Source organism: Heterodontus francisci, chromosome 42 (assembly GCF_036365525.1).
Source record: "Heterodontus francisci isolate sHetFra1 chromosome 42, sHetFra1.hap1, whole genome shotgun sequence".
NCBI lineage: Eukaryota > Metazoa > Chordata > Chondrichthyes > Heterodontiformes > Heterodontidae > Heterodontus > Heterodontus francisci.
The window spans coordinates 29,181,449-29,198,135 of NC_090412.1; the positions used below are offsets into that span (position 1 = coordinate 29,181,449).

The 16,687-nt window shown below is 45.6% G+C and overlaps 1 protein-coding gene across 2 annotated transcripts in view; it reads right to left on the reverse strand.

Annotated features, from left to right (window-relative positions):
• Positions 1-502: 502 nt before the first annotated feature.
• Positions 503-16,687, reverse strand: part of LOC137355297 (leucine-rich repeat-containing protein 20-like) — a 70,476-nt gene continuing 54,291 nt past the window's right edge. For both annotated transcript variants that reach the window (XM_068020271.1, XM_068020272.1), the window contains 2 exons: positions 12,573-12,740; positions 503-1,369 (listed from right to left, as the gene is read on the reverse strand). In XM_068020271.1, coding sequence (XP_067876372.1) covers positions 1,236-1,369; positions 12,573-12,740 — 302 coding nt within the window. In that variant the 3' untranslated portion in view covers positions 503-1,235. The remainder of the gene's footprint in view (positions 1,370-12,572; positions 12,741-16,687) is intronic.

The window sequence follows — 16,687 nt, forward strand, 5'->3', positions numbered from 1 at the left end:
TGCCTCTCTATTGGGAGGAGCAATGAATAAAGGAGGGAGACAACATGGCCAATTAAGTAGAGTCTCTGTGTGAGTTATTTCCAGTCCAAACACCACAAGCCGCTGCAGTCTGTGTTCTGCAGGTGCTCCCACAGTACTGTTAGATAGGGAAACTAGGTAGTGCATTCCAAATCATAACCATCTGAATGAAGAAACTTCTCATTTCCCCTCTAGCTCTTTTGTTGATTATTTTAAATCTCTGACTTCTGGTTACCGACCCACTTGCCAGAGGAAACAATTTCCCCCTACTTGCTCTATCAAAGCCCCTCATAATTTTGATTACCTCTGTTAGGTCTCCCTTTAACCTTCTCTGCTCTAAGGAGAACAACCCCAACTCTCCAGTCTCTCCACATAACTGGGGGACCCCACTGCATACTTCTCCCCAGTCTTAGCTTCTGTTAATTATGTTAGTTATTAAGTACCTGTCAGTTACATAGTGTATTGTATAGGCAACTCACTGTACTGTATTTATCAGTTAGTTTACTTTTTCCATAGGTTAAATAAAGTACTGTATCAGGTACACAATGCATTGTATCAGCAGGTTACAGTTTACACACTGGAGAATCACTGGACACAATCATATAGATCTACCACAATCTAATACACCAGCTTTTTAATTCAATCACTGCAATGCTTAATTGTAATTTTACTGGAAATCCACAAATATTAACTTGTCATGCAATAACAATTTTATGTGAACAATTTAAAGGGGTAGCTGACTCTGGGGTGATACTTTTCAAGTGCTCCCCATTTTACAGAGGAAAAAATTCCTGACAAATGAACTCTTCAGGGTAACGGCCAACTGGTTTACAGGAAAGAAAGCAGATTCCTTTCACCTTTTAATACAGTTACTTCATAACTCAAAATAGTTTCAAATCCAAGTACTTTATGATCTAATTACGTGGAAATCGAAATAGTTTATAAACGAATTGCTTCATCTCAAAGGAAAAATCTAAGCTGCCACAATAAATAAAAGGCTCCGAAAGACTTCAGTACAACCAACACTCAATTCACACCGATTTGTTTGAACCATCAGTCTTTGAATGCACATTCCTGGACTGACATAGCTGATTTCTTCAAACCTTTGGTAAAATGCCAAATTTTGCCACACACAATCCCGAATTCCAGGAACGCTCCTTGTACAAGTGGCATTGTTCACTCCAAACAAGCTCTGATGACTAATCCATGTTAACGTTTTATTCATCTGCTGTCAGTAATTCAAACTTTAATACAGTCTGCTCGGTTGTCTGGGTTTCACTGCTTAGAGGGTTGGATTTCATATTCAGCGACTTGAGGGCGGGCATAGAGGCGAGGCTCTCAACCGGTATCTCTGAAAAGCAGAAAGAGATCATCTAACTCTTAGCTTGCAATAAATACACAATGATTCATCACACAAAACTGCCTAATTCCTGGCCAACATTCCTCCCTCACCGACATGTTCACTGGTCATTCACTTTGGTGAGATCCTGCTGTGTAAAACCTGGCTCCTGTGTTTACCCAACATAACTTCATAGTAATTTAATGGGAAGCAAATTGGGATGCTCTTGATAAGCAGATTCGTGCGGGAAATGGAAAATTGTTACACAGGAGCAGTGGCTGGTGTTGTTTGGAGGCTGAGAGAGTGTTAGGGCAGCTTAGAGAGGGCTTTACTCTGCGTCTAACCCATGCTGTATCATTTCTGGCTGTGCCTTCAGCTTCCTGGGCCCTAAACTCTGGAATTCCCTTCCGAAGCCTTTCTACTTCTCTCTCCTTTAAAACCTATCTCCCCTATTGTTACATTGCTCAGTGCCAAATTCTGTTTGATAATGTTCCTGTGAAGCACCTTGGGACATTTTACTGCATTAAAGGTGCTATATAAATGTAAGTTGTTGTTGTACTTGCCCTGGGAGTGTTTGATGGGACAGTGCAGAGAGAGATATGGAAAATCAAAATACTACAGGTGCTGTAAATCTAAAAGAAAAACAGCAAATGCTGGGAATAATCTCCGGCACATTGATGACTGTATTGGTGCCGTTCTCTGCTCTCGCCCGAATGAGAAAATGTCATCAGCTTTGCTTCTAATCTCCCCCCTTCCCTCACTTTCACATGGTCCATTTCCAATTCTTCCCTTCCTCAATTTCTCTGTCTCCATTTCTGGGGACAATAAATATTCACCATAAGTCGATTGACCTTGACTACACTTCCTCACACCCTGCTTCCTGTAAGGACTTCATTCCACTCTCCCAGTTTCTCTGCCTTATCATATCTGTTCTGACAATGCAACCTTCCACACCAGCGCTTCCAACATATCTTCTTTTTTTCTGAACCGTGGTTAACAGGGCCCTTGACCATATCTGTCACATTTCCCCCACTTCTGCTTTCATCCCTTCCCCTCCCTCCCAGAATCATGATAGGGTCCCCTTCTCCTCACCTTCCACCTCTCCAGCCTCCACATTCAAAGGATCATACTCCATCATTTCTGTCACCTCCAGTGTGATGCCATCACCAAACATATCTTCCCTTCCCCTCCCCTTTCAGCATTCCGAAGGGACCATCCCCTCCAAAACACCCTGGTCCACTCTTCAATCATCCCCAACACCCCCTCACTTGAAACCGCACTTTTCCATGCAAGTGCAGGAGGTGCAACACCTGCCCTTTCACCTCCTCCATTCGCACCCTCCAGGGCCCCAAACACTCCTTCCAGGTGAAACAGTGATTTACTTGTACTTTTTTCAATTTAGTATACTGTATTCACTGCTCACAACGCGGTCTGCTCTACACCGGGGAGCCCAAATGCAGATTGGGTGATCATTTTGCTGAACACCTCCATTCAGTCTGTAAATGTAACCCTGAGCTTCCTACCAAGTTCATTTTAATTCTCCACCCCACTCCCACTCAGAGCTCTCTGTCCTCAGCCTTCTGCACTGTTCCAATGAAGCTCAACGTAAGCTCGAGGAACAGCACCTCATCTTTCATTTGGACACTTTACAGCCTTCCAGACTTAACCCTGAATTCAACAATTTCAGATCATAACCTCTGTCCCCATTTTTTTCAGACAGCTGCTGTTGGTGATGATTCTGTTATTCCAATTTACACCTCTTGATGCATCTTTTGTTTCTTGTCGCATTTACCACTCCCTTTGGCCTTGCATCATTTTCCTTTCGTTATTTAATCTCTCCTGCCTCCCACCCTATCACAGGCCTGCCCTTTTGTTCTTCCCCACCTCCCCCCTTTCTCTGCTTCTGTACTTTCTTAAAACCTGTTACATTTCTAACCTTTGCAGTTCTAACAAAAGGTCATCTACCTGAAAAGTTAACTCTGTTTCTCTCTCCACAGATACTGGCTAATCTTATGAGTATTTCCAGCATTTTCTGTTTTTATGAGGGACTTGTACCCTGTATCTAACCTGTGTTATCCCGACCCTGGGAGTGTTTGACGGAATAGTATATTGGGAGCTTTACTCTGTGTCTAATCCAGGCTTAAATGTTCTGGGAGAGTTTGATGGGACAGTGTAGAGGCAGCTTTGCTTTGTTTTACACTCATGTTTTTCTCTAGTCTCTCCCAATAAATGAACTCCCTCATCCCTGGTATGACTGTGATAAATCTCCTATATACTCTCTCCAAGACCTTGTCATATTTCCTCAAGTGTGGTGCCCATTTAATTTATACTGCCGCTCCTCATTTTTCATTCCAAAATGCATCAATTCACACTTCTTGGCATTACATTTTATATGCCACGTGTCTGACCATTTCACCAGTCTGTCTAAGTCCTCCTAAAGTCTGCTACTATGCCCCTGTTTACTACATTCCGGAGTTTTATGTCATCCACAAAGTTTGAAATTCTGCCCCCTATACCCAAGTCCAGGTCATTATTATATATCAAAAGGTGCTGTGGTCCCAATTCTTACCTCTGGAGAACACTACTCCACACTTCAGTCTGATAAACAACTGTTCACCACTACTCACTGCTTTCAGTCCCTGAGCCAATTTCGGATCCACACAGCCACTGTCCTTTAATTCCGTGGGCTCCAATTTTGCTAACAAACCCGTTATGTCCTAGATCATATTTCCCCCACCCCCCATAGTTAACGATGCTTCTAATTCTCCAATTTTCATTTGAATGCTTAGTGAAATCACATACATACCAATTAATCCTGACTTCAAATTATTAACTGTTAACCCTTACTTCTTGTTCTTCTACACCCATGTTTTTATTTCACAGTCTCCTTTCCTTTCTCATTTGTTAGTAATTTCTCACCACTAAGCCTTTTCCTTCCAGCCCAACAGCTTTATTTTCCCGCTGTTTTTCTCTAGATCCAACCTAGACTCCCCCACACCCCGCTATATTAGTTTAAGTACCCCACCTCACTCCACTGCCTTCTGTACATTGGTGCGATTTTCATCAGGTGAAGGCCCTCCCCTCAGAACAGTCTTCCCTTGTTCCACAACTCGCCCCAATGCCCGAATAACAATTAGAATAACTTATATTTATATAGTGCCTTTAATGTAATAAAAACCCTCCCATGGCACTTCACAGGAGAATTGTCAAACAAAACATGACACCGAGCCACATAAGTAGATATTAGGTGAGATGAGCAAAAGCTTGGACAAACAGGTAGATTTTAAAGAGTGTCTTAAAGGATGAAAGGGAGTTAGAGAGGTGTAGGGAGGGTATTCCAGAGCTTAGGACCCAGGCAACTGAAGGCATGTCCACCAATGGTGGTACAATAAAAATGGCGGATGCTCAAGAGGCCAGAATTAGATGAGCGCAGATATTTCAGAGGATTGTGGGGCTGGAGAGATTACAGACATAGGGCGGGACGAGACCATGTAGGGATTTGAAAACAAGGATGAAAATTTTAAAATCAAGACATTGATTGACTAGGAGCTAAAGTAGGTCAGCGAGTGTTAGGGGAACAGACTTGGTGTGAGTTAAGATACAGATGTCACATCTCAAGCTGAAAAATCACACTTGAAGTCACAGGTTTAACTTTAACAAAGATTGAACAGGATTTCATAAAAAGACCTCTGTAGAGTTCTTGCTTACTGTGCTGCTCAGTACAGCAGTAAATGCCTCTCAGACCTTTCAACAGGTGTTTTCCTCAAAGCACAAAGCTACTTTCAGTTTCCCTTCCAAGTACCATATATTCTCTAACACTCAACCCCAGACATACAATCATGACAATGGACAGCAGAGTTTTGGATGACCTCAAGTTTACGGACAGTATAATGTGGTAGACCAGCCAGGAGTGGATTGGAATAGTCAGGTCTAGAGGTAACGAAGGCATGAATGAGGGTTTCAGCAGAAGATGAGCTGAGACAGGGGTGAAGCTGGGTTATGTAACGGAGATGGAAATAGACGGTCTTAGTGATGGGACGAATATAAGGTCAGAAGCTCATCTCGGGGTCAAATGTGACACCAAGGTTGTGAACAGACTGGTTTAATCTCAGAATGTTGCCAGGGAGCGGTTTGGAGTCGTTAACTAGGGAACGGAGTTTGGATGGAGCGGGGAATGAAAACAATGGTTTCAGTCTTCCTAATATTTAATTGGAGGAAATTTATGCTCATCCAACTATGAGGAAAGATTGGATAGGCTGGGGTTGTTCTCCTTGGAACAGAGAAAGTTGAGGGGAGATATGATTGAAATGTACAAAATTGTGAGGAGTTTGGATAGAGTGGATGTGAAGAGCCTATTTACCTTAGCAGAGAGGTCAGTGACTAGGTGACATAGATTTAAAGTGATTGGTAGAAAGATTAGAAGGGGAGATAAGGAAAACATTTTTCACCCAGAGGGTGGGGGGGGTGGGGGGGGTGGTGGGAGGGTCTGGAACTCATTGCCTGAAAGGGTAGTAGAGACAGAAACCCTCAACTCATTTAAAAGGTGTCTGGATATGCACCCCAAGTGCTGTAAGCTGCAGGGCTATGGACCAAATGCTGGAAGGTGGGATTAGACTGGGTGGTTTGTTTTTCGGCTGGCGCAGACAGAATGGGCCAGGTGGCCTTTTCCTGTGCCGTAAACTTTCTATGATTCACTACTGTATGTCAGAAAAGCAGTCTGATAACTGAGCATCAGTGGAGGAGTTGAGAGAGGTGGTGGTGAGTTAGAACTGAGTGTCGTCAGCTTACATGTGAAAACTAACACTGTGCTTTCAGGTGATGTTGCCGAGGGGCAACATTTCGATGAGAAATAGGAGGGGGACAAGGTTAGATCCTTGGGGGACACCAAACGTAACGGTGCAGAAGTGGGAAGAGAAGCCATTGCAAATGATTCTCTGGTTACAATTAGACAGATAAGAATGGAACCAGGTGAGAGCAGTTCCACCCAGCTGGACAGCATTGGAGAAGTGTTGGAGGAGGATGGTGTGGTCAACCTTGTCCATGGCTGCAGAAAGGTCGAGAAGGACAAGGAGGGAAAGCTTACCTTTGTCACAGTCACATAGGATGTTATTTGAGTCTTTGATACTGTGGCGGTACTGTGGCGGAAACCTGATTGGAGGGATTCAAACATGGAGTTCCGGGAAAGATGGGAACGGATTTGGGGGGGTGACAACACATTCGAGGACTTTGGTGAGGAAAGGGAGGTTGACGATGGGGCTGTAGTTTGCAAGGACAGCGGGGTCAAGGGTTGGTTTTTTAAGGAGAGGGGTGATTACGGCAGATTTAAAAGGGAGAGGAACAGTGCCTGGAGAGAACTGTTTACAATATCGACTAACATGGGGACCAGGAGAGGAAGTTGGGTGGTCAGTAGTTTCGTGAGAATAGAGTGGAGGGAGCAGCAGGTGGGTCTCCTGGACAAGATGAGCTCGGAAAGAGCATGAGGGAGCATTCTCGGAATTTTGGTCAGGTGGGCTCATGAAAGGGAAGGATGCGGCAGAGGCAGCTGATCGACTGGAGTGACAAGTCCATGAGCTCCTCACACTTATATTTGGAGGTGCAGGTGGAGAGGACAGGGGAGAGGAGTTTAAGAAGACAGTTTACAATAAAGAAAAGAAGCCGGGGGCCATCTTTGCATTCCAGAATGATCCTGGAATAGTGAACAATTTTAGCAGACGAGAGCAGAACCCGATAGTGTTTTAAGTGGTCCAGCCAGATCTGGTGTGAATGGCTAAAGCAATGACACGAAAATTGGTGGTGTCGTAAATAGTGAGGAGGAAATCCTTAGATTACAGGGAGATACAGATGGGCTGGTAAGATGGGCGGAGCAGTGGTAAATGCAATTTAATCCTGAAAAGTCTGAGGTAATGCATTTTGGGAGGACTAACAAGGCAAGGGAATATACAATGGATGGTAGGACCCTAGGAAGTACAGAAGGTCAGAAGGACCTTGGTGTACTTGTCCATAGATCACTGAAGGCAACAGCACAGGTAGATAAGGTGGTTAGGAAGGCATATGGGATACTTGCCTTTATTAGCCGAGGCATAGAATATAAGAGCAGGGAGGTTATGATGGAGCTGTATAAAACGCTAGTTAGGCCACAGCTGGAGTACTGTGTACAGTTCTGGTCACCACATTATAGGAAGGATGTGATTGCACTGGAGAGGGTGCAGAGGAGATTCACCAGGATGTTGCCTGGGCTAGAGCATTTCAGCTATGAAGAGAGACTGAAAAGGCTAGGGTTGTTTTCCTTAGATCAGAGAAGGCTGAGGGGGGACATGATTGAGGTGTACAAGATTATGAGGGGCATTGATAGGTTAGATAGGAAGAAACTTTTTCCCTTAGCGGAGGGGTCAAGAACCAGGGGGCATAGATTTAGGGTAAGGGGTAGGAGGTTTAGCGGGGATTTGTGGAAAAAAATTTTCACCCAGCAGGTGGCTGGAATCTGGAACGCACTGCCTGAAGAGGTGGTAGAGGCAGGAATCCTCATAACATTTAAGAAGTGTTTAGAGGAGCACTTGAAATGCCATAGCATACAAGGCTACGGGCCAAGTGCAGGAATATGGGATTAGAATAGTTGGGTGCAGGACGGTGGGCACAGACACGATGGGCAGAAGGGCCTGTTTCTGTGCTGTATAAGCCCATGACTCTACGACTCTAATTGTCTGCCATATCTGTTCAAGTCTGCAGCCCTTGGATTTAAGGGAGTGGAGATGGGGACTATGCCGGGAGAACGCCAGGGTGAGACAGAGTAATGTTTTTATTGGCGACTGGAGCATCAAACGTGCAGGTGAGTGTATCAGCAAATCATTAGCTGCAGAAATGTTATGGTGCATGGAAAGCCAAAGGCTAAATTGTTAAGATTTTGAAAGTGCAGTTGTAAGTGAATTGGGAAATAGGCTTGATAGTTTTTTTCCAGGGCAGATACAGAATGAGGTATGGTTGGAGCATGGAAGGGGGATGTGGGTGGAGACTGATACAAGGAAGTGCGATCAGAGATGGCCTTATCAGTAATTAGGAGCATAGGAACATAGGACTTAGGAGCAAGAGTAAGCCTTTTCGGCCCTTAAAGCCTGCTCCGCCATTCAATAAGATCATGGCTAATCTGGTTGTAGTCTCAACTCCACTTTCTTGTCTGCCCCCCATAACCCTTGAATCCCTTGTCTATCAAAAATCTATCTAAACTCAGCCTTGAAGAAATTCAATGATCCAGCCTACACTGCTTTCTGGGGAAGAAAATTCCTCATCTCTGTGTTAAAAGGCAGACCTCTTATTCTTAAACTGTGTCCCCTATCTCCCCCACAAGAGGAAACATCCTCCTGGTATCTACTCTATCAAGTCCCCTCAGGATCTTATATGTTGCAATAATATCACCTCTCATTTTCTAAACTCCAATGGTATACGCCCAACCTGTTCAACCTTTCTAAATAAGACAAGCCTTCATCCCCAGAGTTAGTCGAGTGAACCTTCTTTGAACTGCTTCTAACACAATTATATCCTTTTCCAAATAAGAAGACCAAAACTGTAATATAGTACTCCAGATGTGGTGTCACCAAGGTCCTGTACAGCTGCAGTAAAGCTTCCCTACTTTTATATTCCATTCCCCTTGCATAAATGCCAACATTCACTTGCGGTACCTGCAAATTAACTTTTTCTGGTTCATGTACCAGGACACGCAGATCCCTCTGTACCATAGAGTTCTGAAATCTCTCTCCAATTAAATAGTATACAGCTTTTTTATTCTTCCTGCCAAAGTGGACAAGTTCACATTTTCCCATATTGTGCTCCAGCTGCCAAGTCTTTGCAAACTCACATAACCTATCTATATATTTTTTTATTCATTCATGGGATGTGGGCGTCACTGGCCAGACCAGCATTTATTGCTGATCCCTAATTGCCCTTGAGAAGGTGGTGGTGAGCTGCCTTCTTGAACCGCTGCAGTCCATGTGGGGTAGGTACACACACAGTGCTGTTAGGAAGGGAATTCCAGGATTTTGACCCAGCAACATTGAAGGAACGGCGATATCGTTCCAAGTCAGGATCGTGTGTGACTTGGAGGGGAACTTGCAGGTGGTGGTGTTCCCATGCATTTGCTGCCTTTGTCCTCCTAGTTGGTAGAGGTCACGGGTTTGGAAGGTGCTGTCTAAGGAGCCTTGGTGCATTGCTGCAGTGCATCTTGTAGATGGTACACACTGCTGCCACTGTGTGTTGGTGGTGGAGGGAGTGAATGTTTGTGGATGGGGTGCCAATCAAGCAGGCTGCTTTGTCCTGGATGGTGTCAAGATTCTTGAGTGTTGTTGGAGCTGCACTCATCCAGGCAAGTGGAGAGTATTCCATCACACTCCTGACTTGTGCCTTGTAGATGGTGGACAGGCTTTGGGGAGTCAGGAGATGAGTTACTCGCCTCAGGATTCCTAGCCTCTGACCTGCTCTTGTAGCCACGGTATTTATATGGCTACTCCAGTTCAGTTTCTGGTCAATGGTAGCCCCTAGGATGTTGATAGTGGGTCATTCAGCGATGGTAATGCCATTGAATGTCAAGGGGAGATGGTTAGATTCTCTCTTGTTGGAGATGGTCATTGCCTGGCACTTGTGTGGCGCGAATGTTACTTGCCACTTATCAGCCCAAGCCAGGATATTGTCCAAGTCTTGCTGCATTTCTATAAGGATTGCTTCAGTATCTGAGGAGTCACGAATGGTGCTGAACATTGTGCAATCATCAGCAAACATCCCGACTTCTGAACTTATGATTGAAGGAAGGTCATCGATGAAGCAGCTGAAGATGGTTGGGCCTAGGACACTACCCTGAGAAACTCCTGCAGTGATGTCCTGGAGCTCAGATGATTGATCTCCAATAACCACAACCATCTTCCTTAGCGCTAGGTATGACTCCAATCAGCGGCGAGTTTCTCCCCAATTCCCTTTGACTTCAGTTTTGCTAGGGCTCCTTAATGCCATACTCGGTCAAATGCTGCCTTGATGTCAAGGGCAGTCACTTTCACCTCACCTCTTGAGTTCAGCTCTTTTGTCCATGTTTGAACCAAGGCTGTAATGAGGTTAGGAGCTGAGTGGCCCTGGCGGAACCCAAACTGAGCATCACTGAGCAGGTTATTGCTCAGCAAGTGCCGCTTGATGGCACTGTTGATGACACCTTCCATCACTTTACTGATGATTGAGAGTAGGCTGATTGGGTGGTAATTGGCCGGGTTGGACTTGTCCTGCTTTTTGTGTACAGGACACACCTGGGCAATTTTCCACATTGCAGGGTAGATGCCCGTGTTATAGCTGTATGGAACAGCTTGGCTAGGGGTGCGCAAGTTCTGGAGCACAGGTTTTCAGTACTATTGCCAGAATATTGTCAGGTCCCATAGCCTTTGCAGTATCCAGTGCCTTCAGTCATTTCTTGATATCACGGGGAGTGAATCGAATTGGCTGAAGACTGGCATCTGTGATGCTGGGGACTTCAGGAGGAAGCCGGGATGGATCATCAACTCGGCACTTCTGGCTGAAGATTGTTGCAAATGCTTCAGTCTTATCTTTCGCACTGATGTGCTGGGCTCCCCCATCATTGAGGATAGGGATATTTGTGCAGCCACCTCCTCCAGTTAGTTGTTTAATTGTCCACCACCATTCACGGCTGGATGTGGCAGGACTGCAGAGCTTAGATTTGATGTTATGGGATCATTTAGCTCTGTCTATCGCATGCTGCTTACACAGCTTGGCACGCAGATAGTCCTGTGTTGTAGCTGCATCAGGTTGACACCTCATTTTGAGGTATGCCTGGTGCTGCTCCTGGCATGCCCTCCTGCACTCTTCATTAAACCAGGGTTGGTTTCCTGGCTTGTTGGTAATGGTAGAGTGGGGGATATGCCGGGCCATGAGGTTACAGATTGTGGTTGAGTACAGTTCTGCTGCTGCTGATGGCCCACAGTGCCTCATGGATGTCCAATTTTGCATTGCTAGATCTGTTCGAAATCTCTCCCATTTAGAACATTGGTAGTGCCACACAACACGATGGACGGTATCCTCAATGTGAAGGTAGGACTTTGTCTCCACAAGGTCTGTGCGGCAGTCACTCCTACCAATACTGTCATGGACAGATGCATTTGCGGCAGGCAGACAGGTGAGAACAAGTTCAAGTATGTTTTTCCCTCTTGTTGGTTCCCTCACCACCTGCCGCATACCCAGTCGATATCCCTTTGTAGACTCTTTACCTCATCTTGGCAAATTACTTTCCTTCCTATCTCGGTGTCATCAGCAAATTTAGCTACCATACATTCGGTCCCTTCATCTAAGTCATTTATTTAGATTGTAAATAGTTGAGGCCCCAGCACTGATCCCTGTGACACTCCACTATTTACAGCTTGCCAACCTGAAAAAGACCCATTTATCCCTACTCTCTGCTTCCTGTTAGCTAAGCTGACCTTTATCCATGCTAATATGTTACCCCTTACACCATGTGCTCTTATCTTGGACAGTAACCTTTGGTGTGGCACCTTATCAAATGCCTTTTGGAAATCCAAGAACCCCACATCTGCAGGTTTTATCCACCTTGCTTGTTACTTCCTCAAAGAACTTTAATAAATTAGTTAAACATGATTTCCCTTTCACAAAATTGATACGATGGGACTAGCAAGACCACATGAGATGGCAAGGTCAAGGGGGTGGCTGTAAATATGGGTTGGGAATTTATATGGAGGGAGAGATTTAGGGAGGATAAGAAAGCAGTGAACTCAGAGGAGAGAGAACATGATGAGTTGAGATGGAGATTGAAATCACCGATTCTTGGTGCACAGGCTGAGGGTGGAAAGCAGTGAAGATATCTCAGTGAGAAAATCTTTTTATATAAATCCTTCTCCCATGTCCAAACCCTTCCGTTCCCTATCGGCCTTCCTAACCTTCCTCTCCTTAACCTGCCCAGCATGTAACACACAATGCAAACCAGAAATCCTGAAATATTGTTTTTCAATCTGGTGTCTAACCCAGGGTGAAACAAATCAAGTAATGCAAGAATGAAACAGAGGGTGGAGAGAAAGAGAGAAACAAGTCCAGTTACTATCTGAAAATACTATAAATGGTAGTGGGAGCTGGCAGTGTCTAGGGGAGGTAGTGCTGGCACTGCCAGACAATCCTGATTCTGCCACCCATTGGACTTGGACCACCGACATAAAATACTCACCGACAATCTCATTCGCCTCCAGGTTAATCCTTTCCAGTGTTGTCAGTTCTGTTAGTTGGTGTGGGAAGACAGAGAACTTATTCCTTGCCAGATTTATGGTTGTCAAGTGCATTAAAGCTTTGACTTCATCAGGGAGCTGTTTCAGGTAATTGCCTTCAAGGTTTAATTCTGAGGAGAAAGTTGTTGAAATACAGTAACTCATAAAAGTTATCTAAACACAAATACAGAATACAGCAAAACCTTTGTTATGATGGAAGCTGCTTGTGACAAAAACGAAGTCTTTTTATCCATCATAGTATTGGCTTCATACTTTGGCATGGTCCATGTGGGATTAAAGTCCAGGTTCACAGAACATGGCCGAGCTTATAATAGTGATCCAGAATATAGACATTGGAGGTTAGAAATTCCACAATGGTACCAATCCTTAGCAGGGCTCCCACATGCTCTTTGGCCCATATCCCAGAGGTAGGGGATTCAAATATTTTGGGAGAGGTCGAGGGCCACTGATGCTGGGACTCTGCTCTTTCAGGTGGATGTAAAATATCTCATGCACGATTGGAAGATGAGTGGGGAGTTTTTGACAAACAAGGGAGTCAAAGGGTGTTGGGGGTAGACAGGAAAGTGGAGTTGTGTCCACAAATCAGCCATGATCTTATAGAAGAACAAAGCAGGCTCGAGGGGCCGAATAGTCTACTTCTGCTCCTAGTTCGTATTTTCTCCCCGATGTCCTAGCCAGTATTTATCCCTCAACCAACATCATGAAAAACAGATTAGCTGATACTGATGTTATCAGATAATAACAGATAATCATTCACACTGCTGTTTGTGGGATCCCACTGTGCACAAGTTTGCTGATTGCTCTCTAGTGATCCTTTGCTGAGAGATTGAATATTGATGGAGGGTTAAATCAAGCTCGGGGTGTGATGATACATAGCCGAGTATTCTGGCGTACCCCACTGGCTCAGCTCTCACATCAAGACTGGCCCCTTGGATGAGACACGCAGGAGCTGCTGGTGGAACTGGGCAGTCACCATCTTTGGCGTTGTGGGGGGAGGTGGTGGTAGAATTTAATTATACTTCTTAAAAATTCATTCTTAGGTTGTGGACATCGGTGGCAAGGCCAGCATTTATTGCCCATCCCTTGTTGCCCTGAGAAGGTGGCAATACAGCTGAGTACCTTCAGAGCGCAGTTAAGAGTCGACCACATTGCTGTGGGTCTGGAGTCACAGAAAGGTCAGACCAGGCAACGATGGCACGTTTCCCTTGCTAAAGGACATTAATGAACCAGATGGTTTTTTACAACAATCCCATTGCTTCGTGGTCACTGTTTTTTTATTCATTCATAGAATGTGGGCATCGCTGGCTCGGGTTGCACATCCCTAATTGCCCTTGAGAAGGTGGTGGTGAACAGCCTTCTTGAACTGCTGCAGTCCATGTGGGGTAGGTACACCCACAGTGCTGTTAGGAAGGGAGTTCCAGGATTTTGACCCAGCAGCAGTGAAGGAATGGCGATATAGTTCCAAGTCAGGATGGTGAGGGGAACTTGCAGGTGGTGGTGTTCCCATGCATCTGCTGCCCTTGTCCTTCTAGTTGGTAGAGGTCATAGGTTTGGAAGGTGCTGTCGAAGGAAACTTGGTGAGTTGCTGCAGTGCATCTTGTAGGTGGTACTCCCTGCTACCACTGTGCATTGGTGGTGAAGGGAGTGAATGTTGAAGGTGGCGCCAATCAAGTGGGCTGCTTTATCCTGTATGGTATCGAGCTTCTTTAGTTTGTTGGAGCTGCACCCGTCCAGGCAAGTGGAGACTATTCCATCACACTTCTGACTTGTGCCTTGTAGATGGTGGACAGGCTTTGGGGAATCAGGAGGTGTTACTCGCTGCAGAATTTCCAGCTTCTGACCTGCTCTTTGTAGCCACAGTATTTATGTGACTGGTCCAGTTCAGTTTCTGGTCAATGGTAACCCCCAGGATGTTGATAGTGAGGGATTCAGTGATCGTAATGCCACTGAATGTCAAGCGCAGATATTTAGATTCTCTCGTGTTGGAGACGGTCATTGCCTGGCACTTGTGTGGCGCCAATGTTACTTGCCACTTATCTGCCCAAGCCTGGATGATGTCCAGGTCTTGCTGCATCTGGACAGGGGCTGCTTCAATATCTGAGGGGTCGCGAATGGTGCTGAACATTGTGCAATCATCAACAAACATCCCCACTTCTGACCTTATGATGGAGGGAAGGCCATTGATGAAGCAGCTGAAGATGACTGGGCCTAGGACACTACTCTGAGGAACTCCTGCAGTGATGTCCTGGGACTGAGATGACTGACCTCCACAAAACCATCTTCCTTTACTTTAGGTATGGCTCCAAACAGCAGAGAGCTTTCCCCCTGATTTCCATTGACTCCAGTTTTGCTAGGGCTTCTTGAAGCCATACTTGGTCAAATGCTGCCTTGACGTCAAAGGAAGTCACTTTCACCTCACCTCTGCAGTTCAGCTCTTTTGTCTATTTTTGGACAAAGGCTGTAATGAGGTCAAGAGCCGAGTGGCCCTGGCGGAACCCAAACTGGGCATCAGTGAGCAGGTTATTGCAGAGCAAGTGCCACTTAATAGCACTGTCGACGACCCCTTCCATCACTTCGCTGATGATCGAAAGGAGACTGATAGGCGGTAATTTCGCCGGGTTGGATTTGTCCTCCCTTTTGTACACAGGACATACTTGGGCAATTTTATTACATTGTACTGGAACAGCTTGGCTACGGGAGCGACTAGTTCTGGAACACAAGTCTTTAGTACTATTGCCAGAATGTTGTCAGGGCCCATAGCCTTTGTAGTATCCAGTGCTTTCAGTCGTTTTTTGATATCACGTGGAGTGAATCGGACAGGCTGAAAACTGACATCTGTGATGCTGGGAACCTCAGGAAGAGGCCAAGAGGGATCATCCACTCAGCACTTATGGCTGAAGACGGATGAAAATGCTTCAGCCTTATCTTTCGCACTGATGTGCTGGGCTCCCCCATCATTGAGGATAGGATCTTTGTGGAGCCTCCTCCTCCTGTTAGTTGTTAATTGTCCATCACCATTCACAACTGGATGTGGCAGGACTGCAGAGTTTAGATTCGATCCGATGGTCGTGGGATTGCTTAGCTCTGTCTATCACATGCTGCTTCCGCTGGTTGGCATGCAAGCAAAGAAGAACAAAGAACAGTACAGCACAGAAACAGGCCATTCAGGCCTTCAAGCCTGCGCCTATCGTGATGCCTGTCTAAACTAAAACCTTCTGCACTTCTGGGGACCGTATCCCTCTATTCCCATCCTATTCATGTATTTGTCAAGATGCCTCTTAAACGTCGCTATCGTACTTGCTTCCACCACCTCCCCCGGCAGCAGGTTCCAGACATTCACCACCCTCTGTGTAAAAAACTTGCCTTGCACATCCCCTCTAAACTTTGCCCCTCACACCTTAAACCTATGTCCCCTAGTAACTGACTCTTCCACCCTGGGAAAAAGCTTCTGACTATCCACTCTGAGTCCATGCCACTCATAACTTTGTAAACCTCTATCATGTCGCCCCTCCACCTCCGTCGTTCCAGTGAAAACAATCTGAGTTTATCCAACCTCTCCTCATAGCTAATACCCTCCAGACCAGGCAGCATCCTGGTAAACCTCTTCTGTACCTTCGCCAAAGCCTCCACATCCAAGTAGTCCTGTGCTGTAGCTTCACCAGGCTGACATCTCATTTTGAGCTATGCCTGATGCTGCTCCTGGAATGCCCTCCTACACTCTTCATTAAACCAGAGTTAGTCACCCGGCTTGATGGTAATGGTAGAGTGGGGGACATGCCAGGCCATGAGGTTACAGATTGTGGTTGAATACAATTCTGCATGGCGGGTATCCTCAGTATGAAGACAGGACTTTGTCTCCACAAACACTGTGCGGTGGTCACTCCTACCAATATTGTGATGGACAGATGCATCTGCGACAGGTAGATTGGTGAGGATGAGGTCAAGTTGGTGTTTCCCTGACTACCTGCCGCAGACCCAGTCTAGCAGCCATGTCCTTTAGGACTCGGCCAGCTCAGTCAGTAGTGGTGCTACCGAGCCACTGTTGGTGATGGACATT